Genomic DNA, 25,112 nt, shown 5'->3' with positions numbered 1-25,112 from the left:
TCAGATACATTCATTTATTCAACAACTAGTCATTAGTGTTTACTATATCTAGGCACAGTGTCTGCGGTCTGGGACTACAGTGGTGAACAAGAGGAAAATGGCCCTGGAGGGAAGCAGGGAATGCTTGGAGAAGAGTGCAGCTTGACGTTAGAATGCTTCCTGCACACTTTACTGAGTTGAGGACATTAAACGAAGATGTGATGGAAGTTTGGGTGACAGTGATGCAAATGGCAGGCAGAGGAGCCGCTAGTATAGAATCCTTGAGTTGGGAATGTGCTGAAGCACAGTACCAGAAGCACATAGTAGACGATGAGGTCGGAGAGGAAATGTGGCCAGATCATGTCAACCTTTGACTTTGACTTAGAGTGAGATGGAGAAGCTGTGGAGATTTTTGAGAATGAGCATGGCATGGTGAGACTGGGTTTTGGCAGGAGCAGAATGAAAATCTGTAATTAGAATGCACAGACTGAGTTGTTTATAGTGGAGACTCTGAGTAGTGGTCGGATTCTTCCTCTGTTTTGATGGTGGGGCCGTCAGGGGGTCTGGTATATTTTATGTCAGGTGTGAGGAAGAGTGACTAGTAAGGCTTTTGGCCCGAACAGCCAGTAGCATGGGATTGCTATCAGATGAAATGAGAAATACAAGGTTAAAGTAGGTTTGGGGTAGGGAGAGGATCAGGAGTTTTGGAAATGTTTCATTTATTTTGTGTCTTTGACTTCCTGGTGATGTTAAGTTGGTAGTTTGTTTTATGAGTTCAGTGGAAAGGGTAAATGTTTGGAAGGCATAGATAAAGCCCAAAGCTGGATGAGATCACCTAGTGAGGGACTGAGTAGAGGGCAGAGGGGGCGGAAACAGAGAAGATGAAGATGTCCCAGGACTGAGCCTTGGGGCCTCCCTTCATTAAATAGCCAGTGACAGAAGGAAGACCATAGATGAGAAATCCTGGAGGTGAAATGAAGAATTTTTTTTTTCTGAGAAAAGGGAGTAATTAATGTGTGAAATTTCTGCAAATAGGACAATTAAGATAAGGACTGAGGAAAAGAAGGAATCCTATCAAATTTAGTAATGTAGAGCCACGTGGCACATGTGACTTTGCTAAGAACAGTTTTGGTGGAATGCTAAGGGCCTGATCTGAGTGGGTTGTAGGAAGAACCAGAAGGTCGGAATTGGTGACCAGCATTGACACGTCTGTCAAGGAGCACTGATCCAAAGGGGGGCAGAAAGGTGGGGAGGAGTTAGAGGGAAGAGAGGAGATTGCTTCTGTTTTCTCACAGATATAAGATGTGAAGATGGTTGTAGGTATCAGGAGCTTTAAGGAGAAAGGTAAAGATGGGAAAATGGTCCTCTGGGAGGAGAATAGGCATTCATGTACCTGTTAGTAAACTTTGCCTGAGTGAAGAAACCACTTTTTTCCACTATTATTTCTGCCCCAAGCAAATTTAATTACTTGCCTTTGCTTTCCAGCTTCAACACCTTGTTCCTGTATGTGAATTGTTTTCCTTTCATTTCTTCAGGTCAACACTGAATGCATCTTTCAAGCTCAGTTTAGCTTATGTTGCTCTTTCTCCCTCTTAACATAAAATGTCAGACTTCACGTGGTTGATCCTTATTTTTGATCCTCTCCACTGCCAAGCTGTAACTTGCTTGGACAGCCAGGAGTCTGACTACCTGGGGTAGAATCTGTGTTCCATTACTTCCTAACACTTCAATCTCAGACAAATTACTTAATCTACCTGTGCCTTAATTTTCTTTTTATAAAATGAGGAAAATAATATTACCTGCCTTAGAGAGTTACTGTGAGGATTAAAGCACTTGGAGTAGTGTTTGGCACATGTCAAATACTTAGTAAAAGATTAACTGCTATGATTAGTATCATTATTAATCTTGTTCATCATTGAGATATAAGGGATTGAGCAATTTTTCATATTTTTGTAGAGTGCCTCTTATCTAGAAAATTGAATAAATGGGTAATTCACTGACTAATAAGTGAATGAAAAATATAATTGTGACCTTATTGCGTACGTGCTTTTCAGTCGCTTGGACTCAGTATTGTTAAGGTGACATTGTTTCTGAAATGGAGATACCAAGACAAAACTGAAAAGGGAAGGTCATATAATTTTTTCATCTGGTTTTGATCATTTTAAATCCATAGATCAAGAAATGTAGTCATAACTTAATCCGTCTATTCTTTTTTTATGTTTAAATTTTTTGGTATTTATTTATTTATTTATTTATTTATTGTTGTTCAAGTACAGTTTTCTGCCTTTTCCCCCCACCCCAGCCCAATCCCCCAGCCCTCCACACCTCCCTCCCATTTCTACCCCCCCATTATTGTCCATGTGTCCTTTATAATTGTTCCTGCAATCCCTTCACCCTTTTCCCCTTAAATTCCCGCCCCTCTCCCCTGTGGTCACTGTCAGCCTGTTCTCAATTTCAGTGTCTTTGGTTATATTTTGGCAGTGTTGTTGTTCGTTTGTTTTGTTGATAAGGTTCCTGTTAAAGGTGAGATCATATGGTATTTGTCCCTAACCGCCTGGCTTATTTCACTTAGCATAATGCTCTCCAGTTCCATCCATGCTGTTGCAAAGGGTAGGAGCTCCTTCTTTCTCTCTGCTGCGTAGAATTCCATTGTGTAAATGTACCATAGTTTTTGGATCCACTCATTTGCTGATGGGCACTTAGGTTGCTTCCAGGACTTGGCTATTGTAAATTGTGCTGCTATGAACATTGGGGTGCATAGGTTCTTTTGGATTGGTGTTTCAGGGCTCTTAGGATATAATCCTAGCAGTGGAATTGCCGGGTCAAAGGGCAAATCCATTTTTAGTTTTCTGAGGAAATTCCATACTGTTTTTCGTAGTGGTTGCACCAGTCTGCAGTCCCACCAACAGTGCACTAGGATTCCCTTTTCTCCACAACCTCTGCAACACTTGTTTGTTGATTTGTTTATGATGGCCATTCTGACCAGTGTGAGGTGGTATCTCACTGTGGTTTTAATTTGCATCTCTCTGGTGGCTAGTGATGCTGAGCATCTTTTCATATGAGTCTGGGCCCACTGTATGTCCTCCTTGGAGAAGTGTCTGTTCAAGTCTTTTGCCCATTTTTTAATTGGGTTGCTTGTCTTCTTGGAGTGGTGTCATGTGAGTTATTTACATATTTTGGAGATGAGACCCTTGTCTGAAGATCATTGGCAAATATGTTTTCCCATATGGTTGGTTCTCTTTTTATTTTAATACTGTTTTCTTTAGCTGTGCAGAAGCTTTTTATTTTGATGAGATCCCATTTGTTTCATCCATCTATTCTTGACCCTTTGTTTTTCTTCAGTTTGGACATTTGTTTTCCTGTTTAGATTTAAGAATATGGCATTTACTGTGTGGCAGGGTTTTTAAGGAATTTTATTTTCTTTTGCTATTTCCAGTGACAACAAAGGTATTTTGGATTCATTTCTACAGTTCTCCAGAGTCCTGGAAGTGTTTCCTTTCTGATTAACTTACCTGGTCCTCAGGGGAGGAGCCATCCTTGAGTCACAGCTTCTGACACTTAAAGTCCGTGTTCCACTTCTTCCAAACGGAAGAGACTTTCTTGCACTTGGAGCCTCCATGTTTTAGTACCAGTGCATTTAAATAACTGGTAGCATTACTTTTCTTTTCAGCATCTGAATTATGGTTTTTTTCTTTTTACCACTCAGAAACTCTTCTGATAGCCTTTGTTTGATGGTTTATTATAATTACTTTCGTTGATTGGTAGTTTTCTTAATGCAGACCACATCACAATAATAAATACAAAGCAACCACACATTCAGCCTTATATGGTTTCACCTACTTAAGGCAATCAGTGAGAATGTGATGTTTCTTGACTTCTCTTTCCACATCACTGTTTACCTGTGTATTGAAGTTTCCATTTCTGTGTTTTAATTTTTTGCCAAGAAACATCAATCATGTGCACTATACCTCTGCTTTAAATTTGATGCCCCTTAGGACACACAGAATACTATACACATACATATACTCATGTAATATAATATATAGCATACTATGTATTGTGTACATGTTAAGTGGATAAAAACCTTTTGTTAGACAATATCGTAGTTTAGTATCTGGGTTTTTACTCGTTACATGTACTCGATTGTTTCAGCTCAGATGCAGTTTTGTTTTTAATTGGTTGTTTTCAAGTCTAATAAATTTTTCCTAGTGAATTTGTTTTCTTATAAATTCTTTTATCATCCTTTAAAATGTTGCTATAACATTATGCTAATTTTTGCATGTACTGTACACCAAAATCATAATTGTTTAAATATTTTTATGTCATTTCCTATTGTTGAGCAGATGAGTTTTTTTGGAAAGTGGATAGAAACGAGAGACCTGAAACAAGGTGCTTTCATTTAAGAAGCACTAATTGAAAAAAATCTATTAAATAAAAATAGAATAATTTTAATGGACTATTTTATAGAGCAGCTTTAGGTTCATAGAAAAATGGAGAGGACAGTTCAGATAGCATAGTTTTTAAGGAAAATAACATCACCTTTGAGTATCTTTAATAATTCTTATGTTGTCTCTAAAATGTTGATTACACTCTATTTGAATATTTTATCTTTTTGTCTATTTTATTTGGAATAGTCCACGTTTTCTTTCCCTCTTTTAAAGTTTTCCCTTAAAATAAATGCCGGATAAGGTAGCTAGCAATTGAAGCTAATCCGAAATTTTTTATTTTGCCTTTTGCTGCTCATGACATATTTTGTATTTTCTCTATATTTTTTTACATTGCCAAATCATAAACTCCAGGTTTCTTTTAAAATCAGAACTCATCGGTCTTGATTTTAAATGGTTAATGAGACATGCCTCTAGAGGGCGATCTTTTCTAAACTTTCCGATGATTGTAATCATGGCAACCCTGGCATGAACCTGGTGTGCATTGGATGTTGATATCTTATGAGATCTTATAATTACCCAGCTTCCTTCTTACTGTGTTTTCTGTGACTTATTCTTCAAAGTCTGCTTGGAGAATTTGACTTTTGAACTATTCAGGGGTGGGCAAAAGTAGGTTTACAGTTGTAATACAAATAAGTAATACAATAATTAATAAATAATAATACAAGAATAAACTCTCTGCTTTGTGTACTCCTAATTGTAAATTTACTTTTGCCCAACTCTGTATTACTGTCAATTAATATCTATTTTTAGCACTTCATCTAGATACCTAGGTTTTGCGAATAAATTTAGGTAGTTGAACAGAGGCAAATTTTTTAGTTGAATACTTAAGTAAGTGGTGTCTGCATGTTCTAAAAATTCCCTTCTTTGATTCTCTATGTTGCTATTCAAGGAACTAACTTCTTTACTTTATGGGACCAGAGTGATTAAACTCCACACTTGAGACCACATTAGGGTTTATAGTTAATCTCTGCTTCTCTTTTCTGTTAATATTTATTAGAGTTTTATTGTTTTTGTTTACCTTTTAATATAATTTTTATCAAAGTAACACATGCACTTGTTATAAAAGACTAATAATACCACAAATTTATAATGACAAGTGGCACCCTGCTGCCTGCCCCACCCTATTCTTAGGGTTCACTCCCCAGAAGCTTCTTCTTTCAATTCTTCAGAGTGTCTTCCTTGATGTTTTTCTTTTTTTGTTTTTGCTCCTTTCTGGAGATTATGTTAAGTTGGAAAAGGATCTCCTACTTTGAATGCTTAGCTTTCTTTTTGTTTTCTGTTGTTCTGTTTGTTTCACTTTACGAGTGGCCCCAGTTTATCTTTAACCTTCTTATTGCATCTTTATTTCGGCAACATGTTTTTAATATTCTTTACTCTGAATGTTTCTTTTATTATTACATTCTTTTTATTTGACAGACATAATATAGCTTATCTCTTTAGGAGGTATAATGTTCGAAGCATATTTTGCTCTTTGTATTACCTCTGTTACTTCTTTTCCAATTTTTTTTTGTGATCATTATCTTTCATGTTAGAGTAATGCTTCTCACTTGAAATTATAATTTACCTAAATAGATTCAAAAAGTACTGGTATTCAGACCCAATCTTAGACTGATTAAACCAAAATACTGACCTGAATGTCTAGGAATCCTTGGCTGATCATTCTTATTTTTACTTTATTTTAAAATTTTGTTATTTATTAAGTTATTTCATGATTTTATTTTTATTCGGCTAACCAACAAACCTGCCAAGTGATTGGAAGCTCTTTGAGCATGAGAAGGTCTTACCAACTGGCAATTTTATTAGGGTACCCCAGTCAGTACCATTTGTACTTCATTTTTCCCTTCGACCCGTCAGTTTCCATGTAAGGGACAGTGTTGGGTGGTGGAGACTGTGGCAATGAACTTAGATGTTAGGTTTCAAGGAGTTGAAGGAGTTGTATTATTTAATTTAGTGATTAGAATAATAAGAGTGTTTGGTTTATCTATTTGCATGTTACTGTGGTCTTACTTTTCCAGGGAGGAAGACAAGTAGGAAAGTTTTGATTAGGTTCCACTGAAATATTTTGTTTTCAAAATTTGATTTTAGAAAAATTGGAAAGAGAGAGGAGAGTAGTAATTAGGCTTCTTAGAACGCATCATGACCAGTGTCTCAACAACCCAAATAAACAGATTTAGAAATAACAAGACTGGAGAATAGCAGCCAGGAGTAGTCTTGAACTTAAAAAATCTGAGCAAGAAATAAAAATATGACAGTCAGCTCAATTTTTGTAAACTACAAAGGGTAAGGAAAGTGGGGTCAGGGCTGTGCTGGGTTACACACACTGAGACATAGAAAGTATTACAGGTCTTGGCATAGTAGGGGTTTAGCATACAGTGACATTTAGAGTTTGGAGGAGGTTGAGAAAAGGAAAAGGATTTAAGGTTCATTGAAAGCGTTATTAGCATTGGATGATGTGTTTTTGCAGGTGAGAACATTGATGCTAGAATGAGGCACACGAGTGAAACTATTTTGGAGCGGGTGGAGTGGACTAATGTGGGCAGTGTTGTTGGAAGCTTCAGGAGAGACAGGCCATTCCACTTCTTAGTGTTCAGAACCATCTCTAGTAGGGAGTGCTTAATAACTGTTCAATAATACTTTGCTCGTGTCTAGTTTTAGAATTTATTGAAGTGTATCCACATTTGATAAAAATCATGGGCGAGAGAAAATATAGAACAACAATACTGATGTGTGAATATGGTTTTCTGGCAAAGAACCAGCCGACTAAGAAGTGCTTCTGCTTCAGCAGAAGAATTATAGGGAAGCAGAGTCAGTACTTCTCAGGTGCGATCATGGAATCACTCCTTTTTGTGGGTCTCACTCTCGGGAGCTTTCTTTCAAAGCAGTTTTTATGTAACAGGTAAATTCGTGATTTTGCTTTTGGAAAATCAGTGTAGAAAACGTGGACTTACTACTTATTCATGATATACTTTGACTTCTTTCTCTCTTAGTCTCTTTCACAGAGTTTTGATAACTAAGCTGGGAATAAAGTACATGTGAATATAAAAGGTTTTATCTTCCCTGCTATCAGAAATGCTGATGTGGCCCTTTTGCACTGTCCTCCCATTTTTGTACGGTTGTTAAAATCTGCTGCTCTTTCCCATCTGAAGGAAGTGCATCTTTGACACTTCTCATGACCTGAGTCATGATGCTGAAATGGAGCCAGAAAATGTCCTTAACAGTCACGGGGAAAAGAAGGAAGGCTTCCATGCGGTGGGGGCTGGGGAGGGGACGGAGTTCTGGGGAGAAGAGCATCTTTAGTAAAGTTGCTTACATTTTACTACTGTAGTTTTATTCAACAGAAAATACTTTGATTTTAATATTTATTTTTTCCCTTAACTATGCAATGTTTAATGAATTTGGAAAAGATAAGTTCTGCAAATGTTAAATAAATGTGAGTCGTCTGAGTCTAAAAAATTATACCTTAAATCTTGCAGTTTATTTAGTATTTAGTAAAGTGTACGCTTTTACTTCAGAACCAACTCTCAGTTCTTTCACATTTTATACATTTAACAGTGTAAGTAATAACGTTGTATTTGTTGAGTGATGTAGTAAGTTTCTATATATTTTTCTCGAACAGTGAAGTGCTTCTGTTTGCTCTGTTGACATGATACAAAATTCATTGTAGATAAGCATGGGAGAGCTGGCTGTAGGGTATTTCAAAAAGGGATTTCAATGAGGATTTATTTATACTTTGGGGAGTTCATTTAATCCCAAATGTGGTCTAACAGATGCTAGATTATGGAGTTTTTAATTTTGGGAATTTTTCATTTAGGTAAATGTCTTCACTTCTGAGCACTTAGCCCCTAAAATCTATTTGAGCTTGATTCAGAAGCGAGGGAAATTTTAAGGGTATATAAGTATGTTAGATTTAGGAATAATTTTAGTTTTAAAGTAAAAGTCCCAAGATCGTTTTCTTTTGTTCCTCTAGTTTATACAGAGTTTACTTTGCCCCCTCTGTTGTTAAATATAGTCTATATGTGGTTTTATTTGATTTTTGATTGTTGAAAGAGTAGCAAACTGCAACCCTAATGTTTAAAATGAACTAAAAACTGCAAACACTTCTTAAATATTAAGAGCACCAGCACTTGTACATTTCCTTTATTCCAAATCTCGGGGTTCTCTAAGAAATGTAAACTAAGGTAATGAACCTCCGGCTCATGAGGGGCTATTTTATTCATTCATTTTATGAATTTGGGTTGGCTGTGAGATCAAGACTAAACGGTGCCACGGATGCAGCGGGAAGGAAGTGCAGCCACCAGCGTTTCCTGCGGTGTGCGTCGCTGCCCGTCCCCGTGCACCTTGGAATCTTTGGGACTTCTGGGGCATAGTTCTTACCCTCCCCTCCACCCCCATTGTATTCTTGGCACCTTATAAACATTGTTTGTCACTCTTGCTCCCATCTTCCTTTCTCAGCTTATTTTCGCATCCCACACTCTAATCCTTGGGATGTAAAGTTCTAATCCTGCTTCAGTATCTTTTTGGAATAGTGTAGACATATAGCTTTAGCAACAATTAGATCCTTTCAGCTTTCATTTTTATGTATAAAGTTTCTAAATTTAATGACTTTAGATTTAAGGAAGGAAAAATATCCAAATTTACATGCAATAGCCATGAGCACGTTAAGGTAATAATTAACTGGTAAAATCTATTCAGTCTCGAAAAGGAAAACCACCTAGCAAATAGTTTATTTAAAAATGTACATATAAATATTTGCATAAGCATAAACATTTATACATCATTATTTAATAATTAGTGCAGTGTCAGTTCTGCAGAAGTTTTTAGTTCTACTGACATTTAGTAAGTAAGCACTAGTGCACAGTTCCATACAGCTAGTCTGTATGTTGTGGGAAGAAGTGATGACAATATTATTAAAAACCTCCATCCCCATCTTGCAAAGAAAAAAAAAAAGAGGAAAGGAAGGAAGGAAGGAAGGATTTGTTTCTTGTTTTCAGGTCAGTTTTGTGGGAGATTTATCTTCCTATCTTCCCACCCTTCCCCAAAGTACCTATAGTAACATCTATGGTGCCACGAATTGTTTATGTGAAAAAGCAACAAGTGTTTTTGCTTGAAATGCATAAAGTTTTGCAGTATCTTTACTTCATCGTCTAGCATTCCCCAAAAAGGTCACAGGGAGAAAAAGTCAATGTCTAGTTAGAATTGTCCTTGAACTCTTTCTATCTTGAACTCTGTCACCTAATCTGGTTGTCGTATTAACAGTCTTTTACCTGATAAGTATATATTATTCATTTTCTTTTAATTGCGTGTTCTACTTGCTCGGCTCTTGTGAACAAGCATTGCTTCCACCCAGTTTGGTATGTGGGTCAGAAGGCACTGTTTCTCACCAGGGCGCTGCTGTTTCCTTTTCCTCCTTGAGTAGATTACAGATTATCCTGGAATATGCCTGAGAAAAGGTCAAAAAGGAGGGTGAATGTCCTGGAACTGCCGCTGGGAAGCTTCTCATTCTCATCTAGAAAAGGGGTGGGGGGGGCGGAATACAGAAAAAGAGAAATAGAGACTCCCGTCCCAACCTAAACATCCCACATTCAGGAAATTCCCATTTGCACAGGATACTTTTTATATTTTCTGAAAGGATTTTATGTGGTTTTGATTAAATAATTATCGAGTGGCTGAGAAAGCCTTAATGTTAAATTAGATGGCAAGCAAGAGCTAAGCAGTGTTTTTAACTTTTCAGAGCCCAAATTTCCACTGATTGGTTCAAAACCAGCTACCACTGTACTCGTTTTTACAGAGTCAAGATGTTGGGAGCTTTTCAACTCTACAGTTAACATAAAGTCACTGATATATTTTGGATTTTTATCCCTGTCAATTCCACAGCAGGATATTAAAAGCAGGCCCAAAGTTTCGGTCTTCTGTGAAAGCAAAAAGCACAGGAAAAGCCCCATGTGAACTTTTTGCCCGGGTTTTATTTGGAAGCAGCGTGTCGGGAACAGATATCATGCAGAGAGCTCAGGGTTGGGAAATTGTGGGGAGCAGGGCAACAGCGGATGTTTGGGGCTGGGACTCTTTCTGTAGACGGGTCTTCTCAGGAGTACCAGGTGTCACATCAACATTGGCTTCAGTGTGCCTTGTTAATCCAGTTTCAAAATGTCAGAATTCAAAATATTAGCAGCCTGTGGACCCTGCGAGGCTTAATTCCTGGAGCAAGAATGGATCTCGTGGATGAGTGTGGGGGAGAGGTGATGTGAGCAGAACGTGACACCATCGTGGGAGTCTAGTGTGTAACGTAGGGTGGTTGCTGTTGTGAACTTCCCTGAAAATGGAGTGCCTGACCGGTGTAAGGTCTGTGTCCGTGATAAGGATCAAAAAAGTGAGCTGATAACGCAGCCTCCCAATAACAGGGCTCTCCTACGGGGCACTGTCAGCACTGCCTAGGGGCCTCTCGTTTCTTACACATGAATCTTCACCATTTTTATATTAGTCCCTGCATCCCTAGTGACCACAGAGGACAATGCTCCTTTCTCCTCCAAACATGCCATTTTGTCTACTTTTTCCCATTGTACTTCTTAGTTTCTTGCACCTTGTGTTGCTAGAATCTTACTTTTACCCCCATTACCAACAACCTGTAGCTTGTGCCTCTAGAAACCTATTAAAGTTTTCTTTTTCACTGATAGGATACTTTTTAAGGTACTTTCTGATCTACAACTATGATCCCTTGATTACTTAATGTTATATTAACTGCTTTTATTCCCTTTTGTTCATCATTTGGTAGGACAGGCAAATTATTTTAAGGAGAAGAAGGGGAACGAGGCATGTAATTATATTTATGTCTTATTTTTTCTTCTTCCTTCAGCATTCAGCATAATCTGAAATGGTCAACAGTTTTAGGATCTTGCTGGCTTCAGAAATGTCTTGCAGCTGGCTGTTTGCCACATTCACATGTTCTCACATCCCCCCATTCAGAAGCTAAGAATACCAGCCTGGCAGCTTCTGCGGAGAGGGTGCAGATAAAACAGAAAGGAGTCTCGCTCTGCAGCCGCGTTACCTGGGAGTTGTTGCTGATGTCTTTTCCACAAATGTTCAAGTTTGTCAAAGCCCAGTAAATCTTAGAAAGTTTATTTTCCTTGTAGCATCTGTGTTTTATAATAGGTCTTTTAATTTGTTTTTACTTTGTCTGCAGGGATTTCTTTTGTCCGGAGTTTTCAGACTCTGCCTTTTTTTTTTTTTTCCTGTGGAAGTGAGTCCGTTAATGATGACTGGTTTGGGAATATGCCTCTGCAGCGCTGACCTGACAAGCTGTCCCTCCAGTGCAGCAACAGAGTCCATTGTTATTTTCTCTCTTTACTTTTATCCTCAACTTAATCCATTTTCCTCCGTGTTTTTATATACAGAATGTCTTGGAAAACATACTTTGGGGCAATAGGTAAATGATAAGGTGGCATTTTGGAGTTACACTTTCAGTGAACGGATGATGCTGCATCAGCCTCACACACAGATGGTGGTACCGTGAACTAATGCGAAGGCTGAGAGTTTCTTTCCCCTAATGTAGAAGGTATCTGCGGCATTCTTCATCTAAGAGGCGGAAGAGTAATTTTTTTAAAAAGCACATGAGGTTGCTTTCCTGATTCATTTTTCAAAAATGCAATCTTGTTCAAGCAAATACAGAAAGTCAGTGGTCAAACCCCAATGTGAACTGTTCTGGTTTTAGTGCTTTGCTGAAACATGAAAAACAATAACAATGTAAACAAACAACTGAAAATAAAACAGAGTATCCTAGCTTTCAACATCAAGGGATGCTTTGTAAATTCTGACTTTTAAATGATTTTCTATGCCTAAATAGAACTGCTGCTTTAATTTATTAAGAAACCATTGTATTGGGACTTGGTATTTTCCCCCAAAGAACTCTGGGTATCTTGGGGACTGGTAAACCTCTCAAGGATCAAAGCTCTAGTGGATTTGGATAAAGACCCGAAAGCCTGAAGGCTTATGGAAGTTTATCTGTATAGAGGAAGCCCCCAAAACTGGGATGAGAATCTTAGAAGGGCTTATTTTCTCATGAGAGTTTTGGTACTTCCTCTGTTTGGATGTGCCAGAAATACTGTGAGAATGTCCATTCTCATAGCGTTTGTCACTTACAAGTCTCGTCCTGGCTGGAATTTGAAAGTATAATGGGGTGTGAAATAGTGCATGTATTTTAAGGTTTTCTGAATTGCACTATTAAGACTACAGTTAACCAACCTCTGCTATTTCCAGTGTATTTATACAATTAAAAAAAAGCCTAATAAAGAACAGTTAGTGAAGGTTATATTAAACTGTTTAATTTTACTGTTACTACTGTATGTATGCCTGAGAGGTGCAGCAAAGAAATGGTGCTATTTTATCTCTCTTTGTTCAAAGGGAAATTGAAGCATAGAACAGACAGACAAACTTTATCACATGCAAGACTTGGGATACTACAGGTTTCTTCCTGCTGAACCTCCTTACATTAAAACCTTAATGAAAAATTCGGGCTTGGAAATTTAGTCTTGATATAACCATAAGGAAGTGTCTAAAGATCTATTCTTAAAACTATCGAAGTCTAGGCTCCTGGCCTACTCAATATGAGACTAAGCAGAGTAGTGAAAACCAGATTCCAGTGTCTGGCTGTCTTCTGAAGTAGTTTGAGTCCCCTGCAAAATTAATTCTTTTTCTCTAGCTCATAGGGCTAAATTTTCCTATACTTCTTGGATATGGGAACAGATCCTTCATTGATTCAGCAAACCTTTATTGAGCTGTCAGTGATTAGTAAAGATGCTGCCCCTACTCTGGAGGAGTCTCTAGTTCTTGTGGAGGATAAATCTGGAGGTTTATTAGTTTCTAGCCACATTTTCAAAGGAAATCCATGACACAAAAAATAGTGAAAATTAATTTTTAGCCAAAGACTTTGAGCATTAAAAAAAGAAGAAAGGATCATTATACTAGTTTGTGTATTGGTTTAATTGAGTATGAACTTCATTTTTAAATTTAATGGTTTTTAATGTGCTTTTGTACATGTAGATCATTATGCATCAGCTAATGATATTTCTTGTCTAAGCTGCTTCCCTGATTTTCCTAACTCCTGATGTAGTTGTCCACATATCTCTCATCTTATCCTCTAATTTCCTATTAGAAAGGTAAAGGTAAGAACACACAAGTTCTGTGCTCCAAATTTGTGTAACTTACCATCCTTTTTAAGTGTCTCCTTCCTTTTTGTTCTTGAGACCATTTGCAGATATCTTTATTAACATGTTTTCTTCTGTTTAAAATTTTTTCTTTATAAATATTTCTGTCTCATTATGTGATAGACACTGTAGGAGTCCCTTAGACTTATTCAGGACTAGAACAGGGCCTTATACCAATAGGCTCGACAAGTATGACATGAAAATGAATGAAACCTCTGCTTGGTACAGTATCTCATCTTCTTAATGTCTTCTTTTCAGCCACAAAGGCTTTGACTCTGTGTTCTACACCCATCACCTTTACCATTTTTATCAGTGCTCCATTTACTTCTTCCTTTCTATCTGAGTTTTTTACCTCTTCACTGAAACTACCCTGTTGAAGGTTAGCGGAGTCAGTAGCATTCTCTCTGAATTTGCCCTCCTGGACCTTGTCATCATTGACCATTTTATTAACACATTTATTCTTCCATTAAAGCTGTTTTTATAAACTGCTTGCCATATCTAATAAAATACAGTGGTCCCTCCTTACCTTCAGTTTTGCTTTGCACAGTTTCTCTTATCTGCAGTCAGCTGTGGTCCAAACGTGGAATATTGCAGAAATAAACAGATCACATGATTTAAATTGTGCACGTTCCAACTAGTGTGATGAAATCTCACTCTGTCCTGTTTCATCCTGCCTGGGCCGTGAATAATTTCTTTGTCCAGCATATCCATGCTGTACATAAAGTACGATAAGATATTTTGAGAGAGAGACTACCATCACATAACTTTTATTACACTCTATTGTTATAATTATTATATTTTATTATTAGTGTTAATTTCTTAACTGTGCTTAATTTACAAATTAAGCTTTATCATTGGTATGTATGTGTAGAAAAAGACATACGTAGGGTTTGGCACCACCTGCAGTTTCAGGCATCCACAGGGGGTCTTGAAATATATCCTCCTCGGAGAAGGGAGACTGCTCTATAAGACAGACACCACCTCTGTTCTTAGCAATATAAAATCTACCCTACTTACTTTACTCTTTAAGATGGGCCGCATTACAGAGGCTGCATCATAAACACATATACCAAGAATAAAATCCCATAAATACTTGGGTGTTGATTGACAGTCCAATAGCAGGCTGATAGGGTTAAGTTGACGTGCCTTTTATGCCTTTCTGAGGTGGTCCTTTATCCTGGTGAGCCAGGGAGGGATCAGTCATGGCTAACCAAACCACAAGACGTGGAGCTTCTCCGTGAGTCACTTCATTTTTGTAGACCACGCGTGCTGTCTGTGAAGTGCAGCGGTCTCAGATTTGTGCTGTTCCCTTGCTGAAGAACTTTCCTGAGTTTTTACTCTCCTGCCTCAGTTGAAAGGTTTTCCTAAATCTGTTATAATTTTATCTTCCCACTGCTTTCCATTTTAATCTTCTCCAGTTAGATTCCTTTCTATCACTCACATATGTGGCATCTCCCTACACCCTCTGCTCTTCATGTTATCCTTCATGCTCAGGATATTTTTTCTCTCCTATACTTACACATATTTTTCCCATCTTTCAAAGCCTAGGTCATGTTCCCTTTGCTCCATGATCTCTTTCCCAAATAATTGTTCCCACGTGTACTTACCTTTACTACCAAGCACTTAGAACTTCATTATTCCTGTTGCATGCAGATTAGACTGTGAGCTTTGTGACAGCAGAGCATGTGGGGCTCACAGCATGTAATCTTGGGCTAAGGTACTTAACAAATATTTGACTGCCAATCGTGAAATGTGTGTGTTTTACACAGCCCTTGAATTTCATTAGCCTGTGACATATTTAATGTTGTGGTCTGATTTCAAATGTAAATTAGCATTACCATAGTTGTCTAATGGTGAATCTTGAAACTGTTTATTCCATCTATATTCATCTTAAGAGTATTATGATCAGTCACGTTGAATGACTTGACTACAAAACAGATTTTATTATTCCTCTACAAATGTCAAACATTTCAATGGAATTCCAGTCCTCACATTACCTATAAGGTTCTGTGTTTTGTGAGCGTAGATATTACTGTGTAATTCATTAAATTGCCTGCGGGGGTGCCCAGCCTGCAGGCTGCATTTAGCCCAGGATGGCTGTGAATGCAGCCCAGCACAAAATCGTAAATTTACTTAAAACATTAGGAGACTTTCTGTAATTACTTGTTGCCGTGTATTTAATATGTGGCCCCAAACAACTCCCCCTCCAGTGGCCCGGAGACGCCAAAAGGTTGGACGCCCCTGGAGCATTCTGAGTGCCGTCTTTCACTATCCCTACGACAGGTGTGGGTTGCTTCAACTAACTTTAACGTGAATTCTGAATTGGAAATTGGGGAGACAGAAAGATAAATAATTTATTTGTGTGAATGTCTTATCTTTTTCCTTATTTGGTTAAAGAGACATTTATACGTGTTTAACTTGATAATTCCATAGGTTTGTGTCCAAGAAAGAAGATACATTTGGTTAAGCCATTATTCAAATTCTTAAGACACCTTTATGTTGTAATGATTTTTTTAAAAGGTCCCTCTTACGTTTACACTCTCACTGAAGCTACCATTAGATATGGGGTGAAAGATCGCCATCTGTTCCAAATTCATTTTATTTCAAGAGTAAATGTCTCTCAGAATGACTTTTAGTAGTAATAATATATTAATTAGGACTTTTGGGGTGATTCTTTTTTTCTTAAATATAAATTTGTCTTCTAAAATCAAACTAGTAAAATAACTATATGTGTGTGTTTACTGTCACTATTATTTATAAATACCATTTTTATTGCTGACCATAGAACTAGTACAAATACTTTTTATGGAAAATCAAGAACAACAGTGGGTGATTGCAGGGGGCAGGAGGATAAAAGGGGACTAAAAAATGGTTCAAAAAATCAGGAACAATGATGTGAAAATAACATTAATTAGGTCAGTGAGATGTTTGTTCTCTCTATGGAAGAGTTATTGGATTGTAAACATTGAGCTCATTTAAATAACATGGAAAATGCTATAATACTACAGTAATCAAGAAAACGTGGTATCAAGGCAAGGAAAGACACACGGACCGATGAAACGGAATCCAGAAATAGACCCGCGTATGCATGATCAATTGATTTTTGACAAAGGTGAAAAGGCAGTTCCGTGGAGAAAGGACAGTCTTTTTAACAAATGGTGATGAGACAAGCGGACACCCACTTTCAAAGCAGCGAACCTCAACTCATGCCTCACTGCACACACAAAAATTAACTCAAAAGTGAATCAGTCTGCTCTTGCCACTTCTGTTCAGTGTTGTAGTGGAAGTCGTAACCAGGGCTGTTAGGCCACAAAAGAAGTAGAAGGCATCTGGACTGAAAGGAAGAAGTAAAACTCTCTTCCAGAACATCCTTAAAAAAAAATCCCCAAGAAACCAGTAGAGCTAAGAAACAAGGTTGTAGGATTCGACATCCATGTACAAAAGTTAGCTGCATTTCTCTACACTGGCAATGAACAGTCTGAAAGTGGAAATTAAGAAGACACTTCTGTTTATCAGTTGCATCAAAAAGAATAAAATAGGAATAAATTTAACCAAGGAAGTGTAAAAACTTGTATCCTGGAATTTACGACACAATATTCAAAACAATTAGAGAGTATCTAAATAAGTGGAAAGATGTCCCATGTTCATGGCTTGGAAGAGTTACTATTGTTAGGATGGCAATATTCCCTAAGCTGGTCTACAGATTCAGTGAAATCCCCATCAAAATCCCAGCTGATGATTTGTGGGTAATGACAAGGTACAGGTGGAAGCAGCAAGTTTTGTGAGGTATCATGGCCCACTGGGGAAAGGCGACAAACCACTGACTGTCTTTAGAAAGAAGAAGATTCAATAAGATTTTTTTCTGTTCTTTTTCTAACTTTAGTCCCTCTGAAAAACCATTATTTACTGTTACAGAGATGCTTCCCCATCAGTATTCTTCCTTGGGAAAAGGTGACTGAATAGGGGTTATAAGAGTTTTGAAATTTAAAATGTAATCCTTAGTGAGTTCTGTGTATGTTCGGCCAGGATATCACTTACCAGGAAAAAATGAAAGAGATCATGGATCCTGCCTTGCTTCAGGCTTCAGATATCATAGTATTGGAGTAAAGGACATTATAGGCAATATTTTGAAGACACTGGTTAAAAAATAATCAGGAAAAAAATCCTAAACCCATATTTGTAAGATTGTGGTAACTTTCATTTAAACTCGAGAGATTTTTGTTTCATCCGATTTCATTCGTTTCATTTCATTTCATTATTGTATTTTTTAAAAAAATTCTCATACCTTAAAAATTACTCTGTATTTCTCTATAACACCATAAAATTATAATTAAATTTTATAATAGTTATTAGTATAATCATTTAACATCTATCCAATTTGGCATCCTGCATTCCTCCGTCCCCAAAGACTAAAGTTTCTATTTATAAGCAAATCACACTTGATGTAACCAGTATTCTGTGTCTCCCCAACCCAAACATATAATCATGACTCTTTCAGAATCAGTTCTGCCTTTGATATCTTTCTTCAGTGATTAGTGGAGTTAGTGCAAACCTGATGAGAAAAGGAAACTTCCCTTGGTGATGTTTTTCTTTATTTTTCTTTTTGTAGGGAAGCTAAACAGCCAAGACTCCTACAATAATTTTGCCAACAACAACCCCGGCAACCCTCGGCTCTCTCCTCTCCCCAGCTTGATGGTGTTGATGCCTCTTGCACAAATCAAACAGCCAATGACATTGGGGACCATCACCAAACGAACAGGGTAAGGCTTCAGGCTTGACACTTAATAGCCATTGTAGAGGACTGAATACATAAAAATTAAACACACTTTTTGTTTGGGTGGTTTTGATTATGTTTTTCATTTCCAGCCCATATGAAACTTAATGGCAGAAGATTAAGTACAAAGTATAAAACATGCACAGCCATGTGCGTGCACATCACAGAAAAAACAAAGCAGTGACAAGCTGTGAAAATGCGTATTGGCTAATAAAAGCCAGATCTGTCTACTTACTCTTACTCTCGCTGCCTGTGGCTTTGTCCGAAAAGACAGTTCCATTTTCTTTCTCTTGTTGACGTGATCTGGATTTATAACTACTCCCAAATTTTGACTGACACAAGTGCTAAGAAGAGGACTTTAGATGACAGCCATGTTTCTAATTCTTTACAAAAATCCTCTGCGTGGAGGTGTGATGTACATATAATAACCCGTTATTATTATCAGGATGATGTGACATTATGGGTAGTTTTCAAGCCACACAGTTCGAAGATTCGCACTGTACTCAGGATTGGTTACTGGCACCCTCAAAGACTTGATGATACACTTCAATTCATATATTTGTGTGTATTTTAGCTATTGAAAAATTTTATAAATTCCTACCTGTTGGAAATATAGGGCCATCACTTCTTTTGATTCCTGAAAAGAAAGTGCTGTGTTTAAGCTATCATTAGGTATTCAGTTGTGTGATACCTTTGAAATTCCATTTGTAGCAGAAAATACATATGTCTATAAGCAAATTAGCCACATTAATCAATAAGCAAGCCTGGGGCTTAACCTACTTTGAAATGGAACAACTGTCTTCAAATTGTATATTAAGCCAGTCAGGAGAAAACCCTCTCTTGGCTTCAAATAGTCTTCAGGGCCTTTCCAACAAAAGGAATGTATTAATTATTTGGCTGTCTTAGTATTGATTGCTAGGTGGTAAAATGTTTGCAGAGGGCAGTTTTGTGAGAAGAATTACTTATTCTGAGGGACAAGGCCTTTGAACTCCACATTTTACCATATCAGAGAGATTGACCCTCTCCCCAGCTTTTTGTGTATAAAACAATCCTATTGCTGAATGCAGAAATAAGATTGAGTTTGTTGCATGTGAAGGAAAAGAAAAGGAAAAATACAACAATCTTAGGTCCCAAATCAGCATTGTACAAAATCAACTTAGGAGTTTTTGCCTGTCTTTAGTGAATCTTCATGAAAGAATTGTTATTCCTGAATTTAATTTTAGTTCTGTTTCTAGTGTTTATGATTGGTGTTTTTAAAATCTAACAGCTGTGCTGTTTTATAGTGGAAAGAGTTAGCTGTCTTTCAAATAAGCTTCCCCATAGTGACTGAAGTTCTGTGATGTTAGAATTTAATCCAAAATACTTGTGGGAGGGATGGAAAGCGAGTCCTCTTTTGTATATGTTTGAAATTTTCCATAATAAAAAGATAAAATCTTTCACTCTTTTTTAACTTTGTCTTTTGCTACTCTCTCTCTGCCCTTAGATAGGTAGAAACTGAGTTAGCTGGTGCTTTCCTATGCTACCATACTTTATGAACTTAGATCAGCTGTGTTTCCTTTTAATGTTTCAATTGCAATTGACATTCAATGTTATATTAGTTTCACGTGTGCAGCATAGTGGTAACTTACAAAATGATCACCCGGATAAGTCTAGTACCCTTTTCTTTTTAAAAACTTGGTCACAATGCCTAGATTTTTAGACCATGTATATGAGACTCTCATATAAGTAATTTAATAATTATTTATCAATGAATTAAATAATATGAATTTGAGTGATATGCCTTGAAATGAGTATTCAAGATACATGTATCATATTGTTTACTTTTTATCTCAATTATGAAACCATTTTCTGTTTGCCAGGTTCGACATAGATTCAGACTTACAGAAAAGTTATAAGACTAGTAAAAGGAATTTCTGTATACTCAGATTTCCCAAATGTTAACAGTTTAATATCTTTGCCTTAGTCTTCATATTTTCTCATACATACATATACATACCATGCTTTTCCTAAACTGTTTCAGAGTAATTTGCAGACTTAGTAGCCCCTTATTTTTACGTATTTCAGTATGTCATTTCTAAAGACAAGGATATTCTCTTATATAACCATAGTACATTATCAAAACAAGAGGCTTTTTAACTCATTTTATTAGTTTTTTATATAGATGTCTGGAATGAATTCTCCACTTGAGAAAGAGCTTTGATGCACAAGAATTACCCCACCTGCTGTTTTCTTCCCCTCCTCATCTCACTATTCTTTTTCCTCCTCCCCTTCTACTCCTTTCCTTCCTATTAACACAGATTACAGTGACCTATAAACACTTCAGTCATAGTATTCATAACTTGGCTGGTGCTAGATTCCAAGCCTTAATACGCCTAAGCCGTTCTCTGACGTGTTTGTTGATTATATTCAGAAATTGCTATTGTGACTTTCCTTATAATTCTTTTGCTATAATTCATCCAAACATTTGATCACAGAGTTTTCAGAATATAATTTGTGGTTTTATCATTTTTAACACTTAGCATTTACATTGAAATACATGTATTTGCCTTACCAGAAGTAATACTTGTTTTGTAAGAACAACATATATTCCTCGAATTTTCATTTTTGACATATACGGAGATTTGAAGCAAATCCCAGACATTTTATATTATTATATTTTATCCCATTAGATTGGAAAGGGTCTTATTTTATTTTTTACTTTATAAATTATTACTGTGACCAGTTTTCAAGACTGCACTTAGCTAATTTGCATTGTTTCCATTAAATTTTATTATACTTACTGAGAATTTTGATTGCCACATCAAGGTCACCAGAGTGATGAGCAAATGGGCTTTTCATTTTCCAGATCTCTTTTCATTCTGAAACTTCTGATTTACTCTTAACTTTGCTTCTGTGAAATGCTTTTCCTAGAATTTTAAAAATAAAATTAAGTGTTTGACATGGATTATGTAGAAAGAGAACAGAGCACACTCGTTTAGAGACATGCAAGTTCTATGACTACTTCCTATAGACCTGATAACTTATTCAGTAAAATTATATACTTTCTTAGGTCAGGTCAATATTTATCTGTTCTATGTCCTACATGTCGTTATAAAGGCATAAAATAAGCACAGAACCCTACATTTCTAGCACAGAGGTTTCTAAGGGTTGCCTAGCATCCTGTATTTAAATAACCAAATTAGATGGCAGCCTCAACTCAAACCTTCAGGGGAAGAAACACGCACTTACCATATTTCACATCTGCCCTTGTTCTTGGAAATATGTATCTCTGAGCGCCTGAGCAGTGTCAGGGACCGTCTGTCTTACTCTGAGACACGCACGCGGCCAGCAAAACTCCAAATGGCAGAAGACAGGTGTGTTTACACCTTCATGTTCTGTACCTTGAAGCAGCACTTGGAGGAAATAAGGCCTATTTTGGCAACAGCTGCTGCCTAACCCTACTACAGCGCCGTGTACACCGGTGAAGGCAAAAGCAGTGCTAGGAATCATTTGTTTCAACGCTCACTCATTCAGAGAGAACCCATTTTCATCCAGTCTGGGATTGAAGGCCTCCATCGTGTTTTTATCACACGTGGAGAATAGTTCTCCTCATCTGTTAAAAGTGAAACCAAGTACTAAGGGATTGATCCTTGTTTGGGAGTGTTAAGTTTTTGTAGTAGGGATTTATTTAGCAGCGTTTCATAGATATTTGGGCAAATTAGTGAATCAAGTAAGTGATAACGTTTTTTTAATGCTTCCTATGCAAAAGGTTCAGTATACTTTATTTTATGTGCATTAAGTCAAAAATTAGTAATTCATGCATATCACTTCATGGGCACAAGCAGAGAGTAGTAAATTTCAAAAAGAGGGCAGACTGATTTCATAGGAATTAAAAATAAAGAAATTGGGAATGAATTTACTTACTTGCTGTTAACTAGCTGACCAAATTTAGTGAAGTAAACAGGAGATGACTTGGTGTTTTTCATAGGTTTCCTTTTCTTTATATGGAGCAGCTTTCCCCTCCCCCCATCTTTATATTTAATCATTTCTTAGTGAGTAGTTTGCGGTAGTTATTGGGAACCCTGGGCCTGGCCCCGTGGGTGTGTGTTAGGTAATGTAGTGGGAGAAAATTGACTTAGGACTCTGAAGCCCTGGCTTCTCATCTTGGTTCTACCACCTGTTATCAGTGTGTCGTAGGTCAGTTTATTCATCTCAAAAATCTATAGGTGTAGAATTATAATCTTTCTGGCTTATAGTATATAAGTTCCCCCACACCTTTGTTCCCATCACCTCCCCTCACTGTCGAACCCTGTGCCAGTGCTGAGCAAGAGCTGCATTTAGAAAACGTAGATGATTGGTTTTATTTAGTACTGGCAGCGTTTAACACGTGGTTACGTATATGAAATTATGGACAGTGTATTTTCTTTCACTAGATTGGATAATGGATGTGTCAACATGTGCGATACACTTACTATAGTTAGAGTTTCCGACTGTTGTGCTAAATCACTCAAGTTCTTAAACCGCACCATAGTTTGTCCCATTTTAGCATAAATCTATGGTGGGGGGCCAGGAAGGGCAGATAAAGTATATTACGTACTGTATTAAAAGTCATCAATAACTCCCTATGAAATTTTTCAATGTATTTATGCTGTTCTAGTCTCTTTTCTGTCCCATCTGCCAGAATTTGAACAACATCTACTATTTTTTTAACAAAAACCTTGAGTTTGTCATTTAAGTATGCTTGTTGAATATATCTCAAATTGGACAGTTTACCTGTCTGTTTCAGCTTCAATTTGCCCTACAGATGAATAATTTGAGAGCCAACAGTGCCATAGGTCTCTTTAGTAGGTAATAGTTAATGTTAATGAAAAATTAAAAGTAACACTTGAAAATGACATGAGGAATAATTCAGATGCATCTGAGTTCTTTTCAGTCGCTCCCTCCCAGGGGGCATATGGAATGCAGCCCCTAGAACATCCCTTTAGAGAGTATGGCTTTCCAGTTTCCCACAAAGTGCTGTATGGCCTTCCCTCTACTTTTTCCTATCCAGTACATGTAATATTTATAGATGCTCATTCTGATGTCTGTTAAGTGATAGTGCCTGAATTCTCATGGGATGTGATCAGTTATAAAATGGGACTTTCAGAGTATGTTTGTAGTATTTTTCTCTTAAACTCCAACTATTTCTTTAACTCAGCAGATGATTGGACCTAGTCATTATTACCTTTTCAGCACTAGAGTTAGGTTATTGAGGATTTCAACATGTTCAAATCAAGTCTAGTTTTACTTTTTATTTACATTTAAAGAATCTTCATATTTGCCTTTTTTTCTGCTAGTAAGACCAAAGCTTTTGTGGTGCTGTGTGGCGTTCAGCAAAAAGCACCTGACTTTACAGACTTACTTGGCATTAACGTGTATGATATACAATACAGTTCCTCCCTGTCTTCTGAAAGTCTCCAGAAGAAACCCTTTGAGAAGCAATGGCCAAGTCATTTCATGCTGGACAATAAATAAGTCTCTAATAAATGTATCTTGATATTTCGTCTCTTGGCCAGTCCTGATGTTTTCCATTCAGAATTTAGCTTTAAAAGGACATATTCATGACAAAGTGAATAGGTTTTTTATGATAGGATTGTTAAATCTGCTGAAACTTAATAGCATTTGGAAAATACAAATACTTAATAACTATGATAATTTGAGTTGCGTATGTTAATACAGTTTTAATTCAACATAGACTCCCCCTCTCATATTCTCTACTGCCTTCTAATCTCCCCCGTATAAAGCTACAACAGTGGGATTTTGGAGCGGGAGGAGAAAGCCATAGGTGAAGACAGCTGGATCATGGAGTTGTCCTTTGTGACTTTATATTTTCATTCCTTTGCTATGGAGGAAAGATGAAGCAGGCACATTTCAAAAGAGCAGCTGACACTACCCATACAAAGTCAGTAATTACGTCAGTCACTCTAATTCCTGGGAGTTTGTGGCTCTTCCTTTACATGTATGTGGCAGAGGGCCAGCTTGTAGGAGTGGGTACGAAGTGGGTGAGTATAGACTGGGAACGTGCCAAGTGTACATTCTAAAGAGGATTCTCACCCTGTTTCTCTAGCCCTCCGATTTCTCCTTGAGCTGTGTTACCCAGTAGATTCTTATTCTCTTGAAGAAGGATAACGGTAGACTCACACAACTGGGTTATGTTGTGAACAGTGGAAACCATGCTGAGTTTAAACTTAGCAATGCTGCTGTTTGTATAGGCCTGTTTACTGCAGTGTCTGGGCAGTTAACTGAATTTTGGGATTGTGGGGAAGGGCACAACTGTGCAAATCTCGTTGTTGGTAATACACAATTCCTGCCTGGAAAGGAATCTAAGAGATTTTTTTAAAGTTTGTGTTTAATCTGTTGGGCTGATATGTTTCCTTTTTACTTATTTGTTTTAAAATTGTTATTTATTGATTTGAGGAAGAGAGAGACATCGATTTGTTGTTTCATTCATTGATGCACTCATTGGTTGATTCTTGTGTGTGTGCCCTGACTGGAGATTGAACCTGCAACCTTGGCGTATCGGGATGATGCTCTAACCAACTGAGCTACCCGACCAGCGTGTGTTTCCCTTCTGTATATAAGGAAACCCAAACCTGGAAAAAGGTATTTACTGGCTCTACAGGTAGAGAACATCAGCTGGTCTTTTGAAATGTAGAAAGTTTGTTTTGTTTCATTTTTGTGTGGCTGGTTTTGGGG

General features: G+C 37.3%; 1 protein-coding gene across 22 annotated transcripts in view; it reads left to right on the top strand.

Moving 5' to 3' along the window:
- The window catches only part of BCAS3 (BCAS3 microtubule associated cell migration factor), a 487,145-nt gene that overhangs the window by 167,023 nt on the left and 295,010 nt on the right, over window positions 1-25,112 (top strand). For all 22 annotated transcript variants that reach the window (XM_071219333.1, XM_053930625.2, XM_024573300.4 and 19 more), the window contains one exon: window positions 18,234-18,384. In XM_071219333.1, coding sequence (XP_071075434.1) covers window positions 18,234-18,384 — 151 coding nt within the window. The remainder of the gene's footprint in view (window positions 1-18,233; window positions 18,385-25,112) is intronic.

Source organism: Desmodus rotundus, chromosome 9 (genome assembly GCF_022682495.2).
Source record: "Desmodus rotundus isolate HL8 chromosome 9, HLdesRot8A.1, whole genome shotgun sequence".
Lineage (NCBI taxonomy): Eukaryota > Metazoa > Chordata > Mammalia > Chiroptera > Phyllostomidae > Desmodus > Desmodus rotundus.
This window is presented reverse-complemented; position numbering and strand designations above follow the sequence as displayed.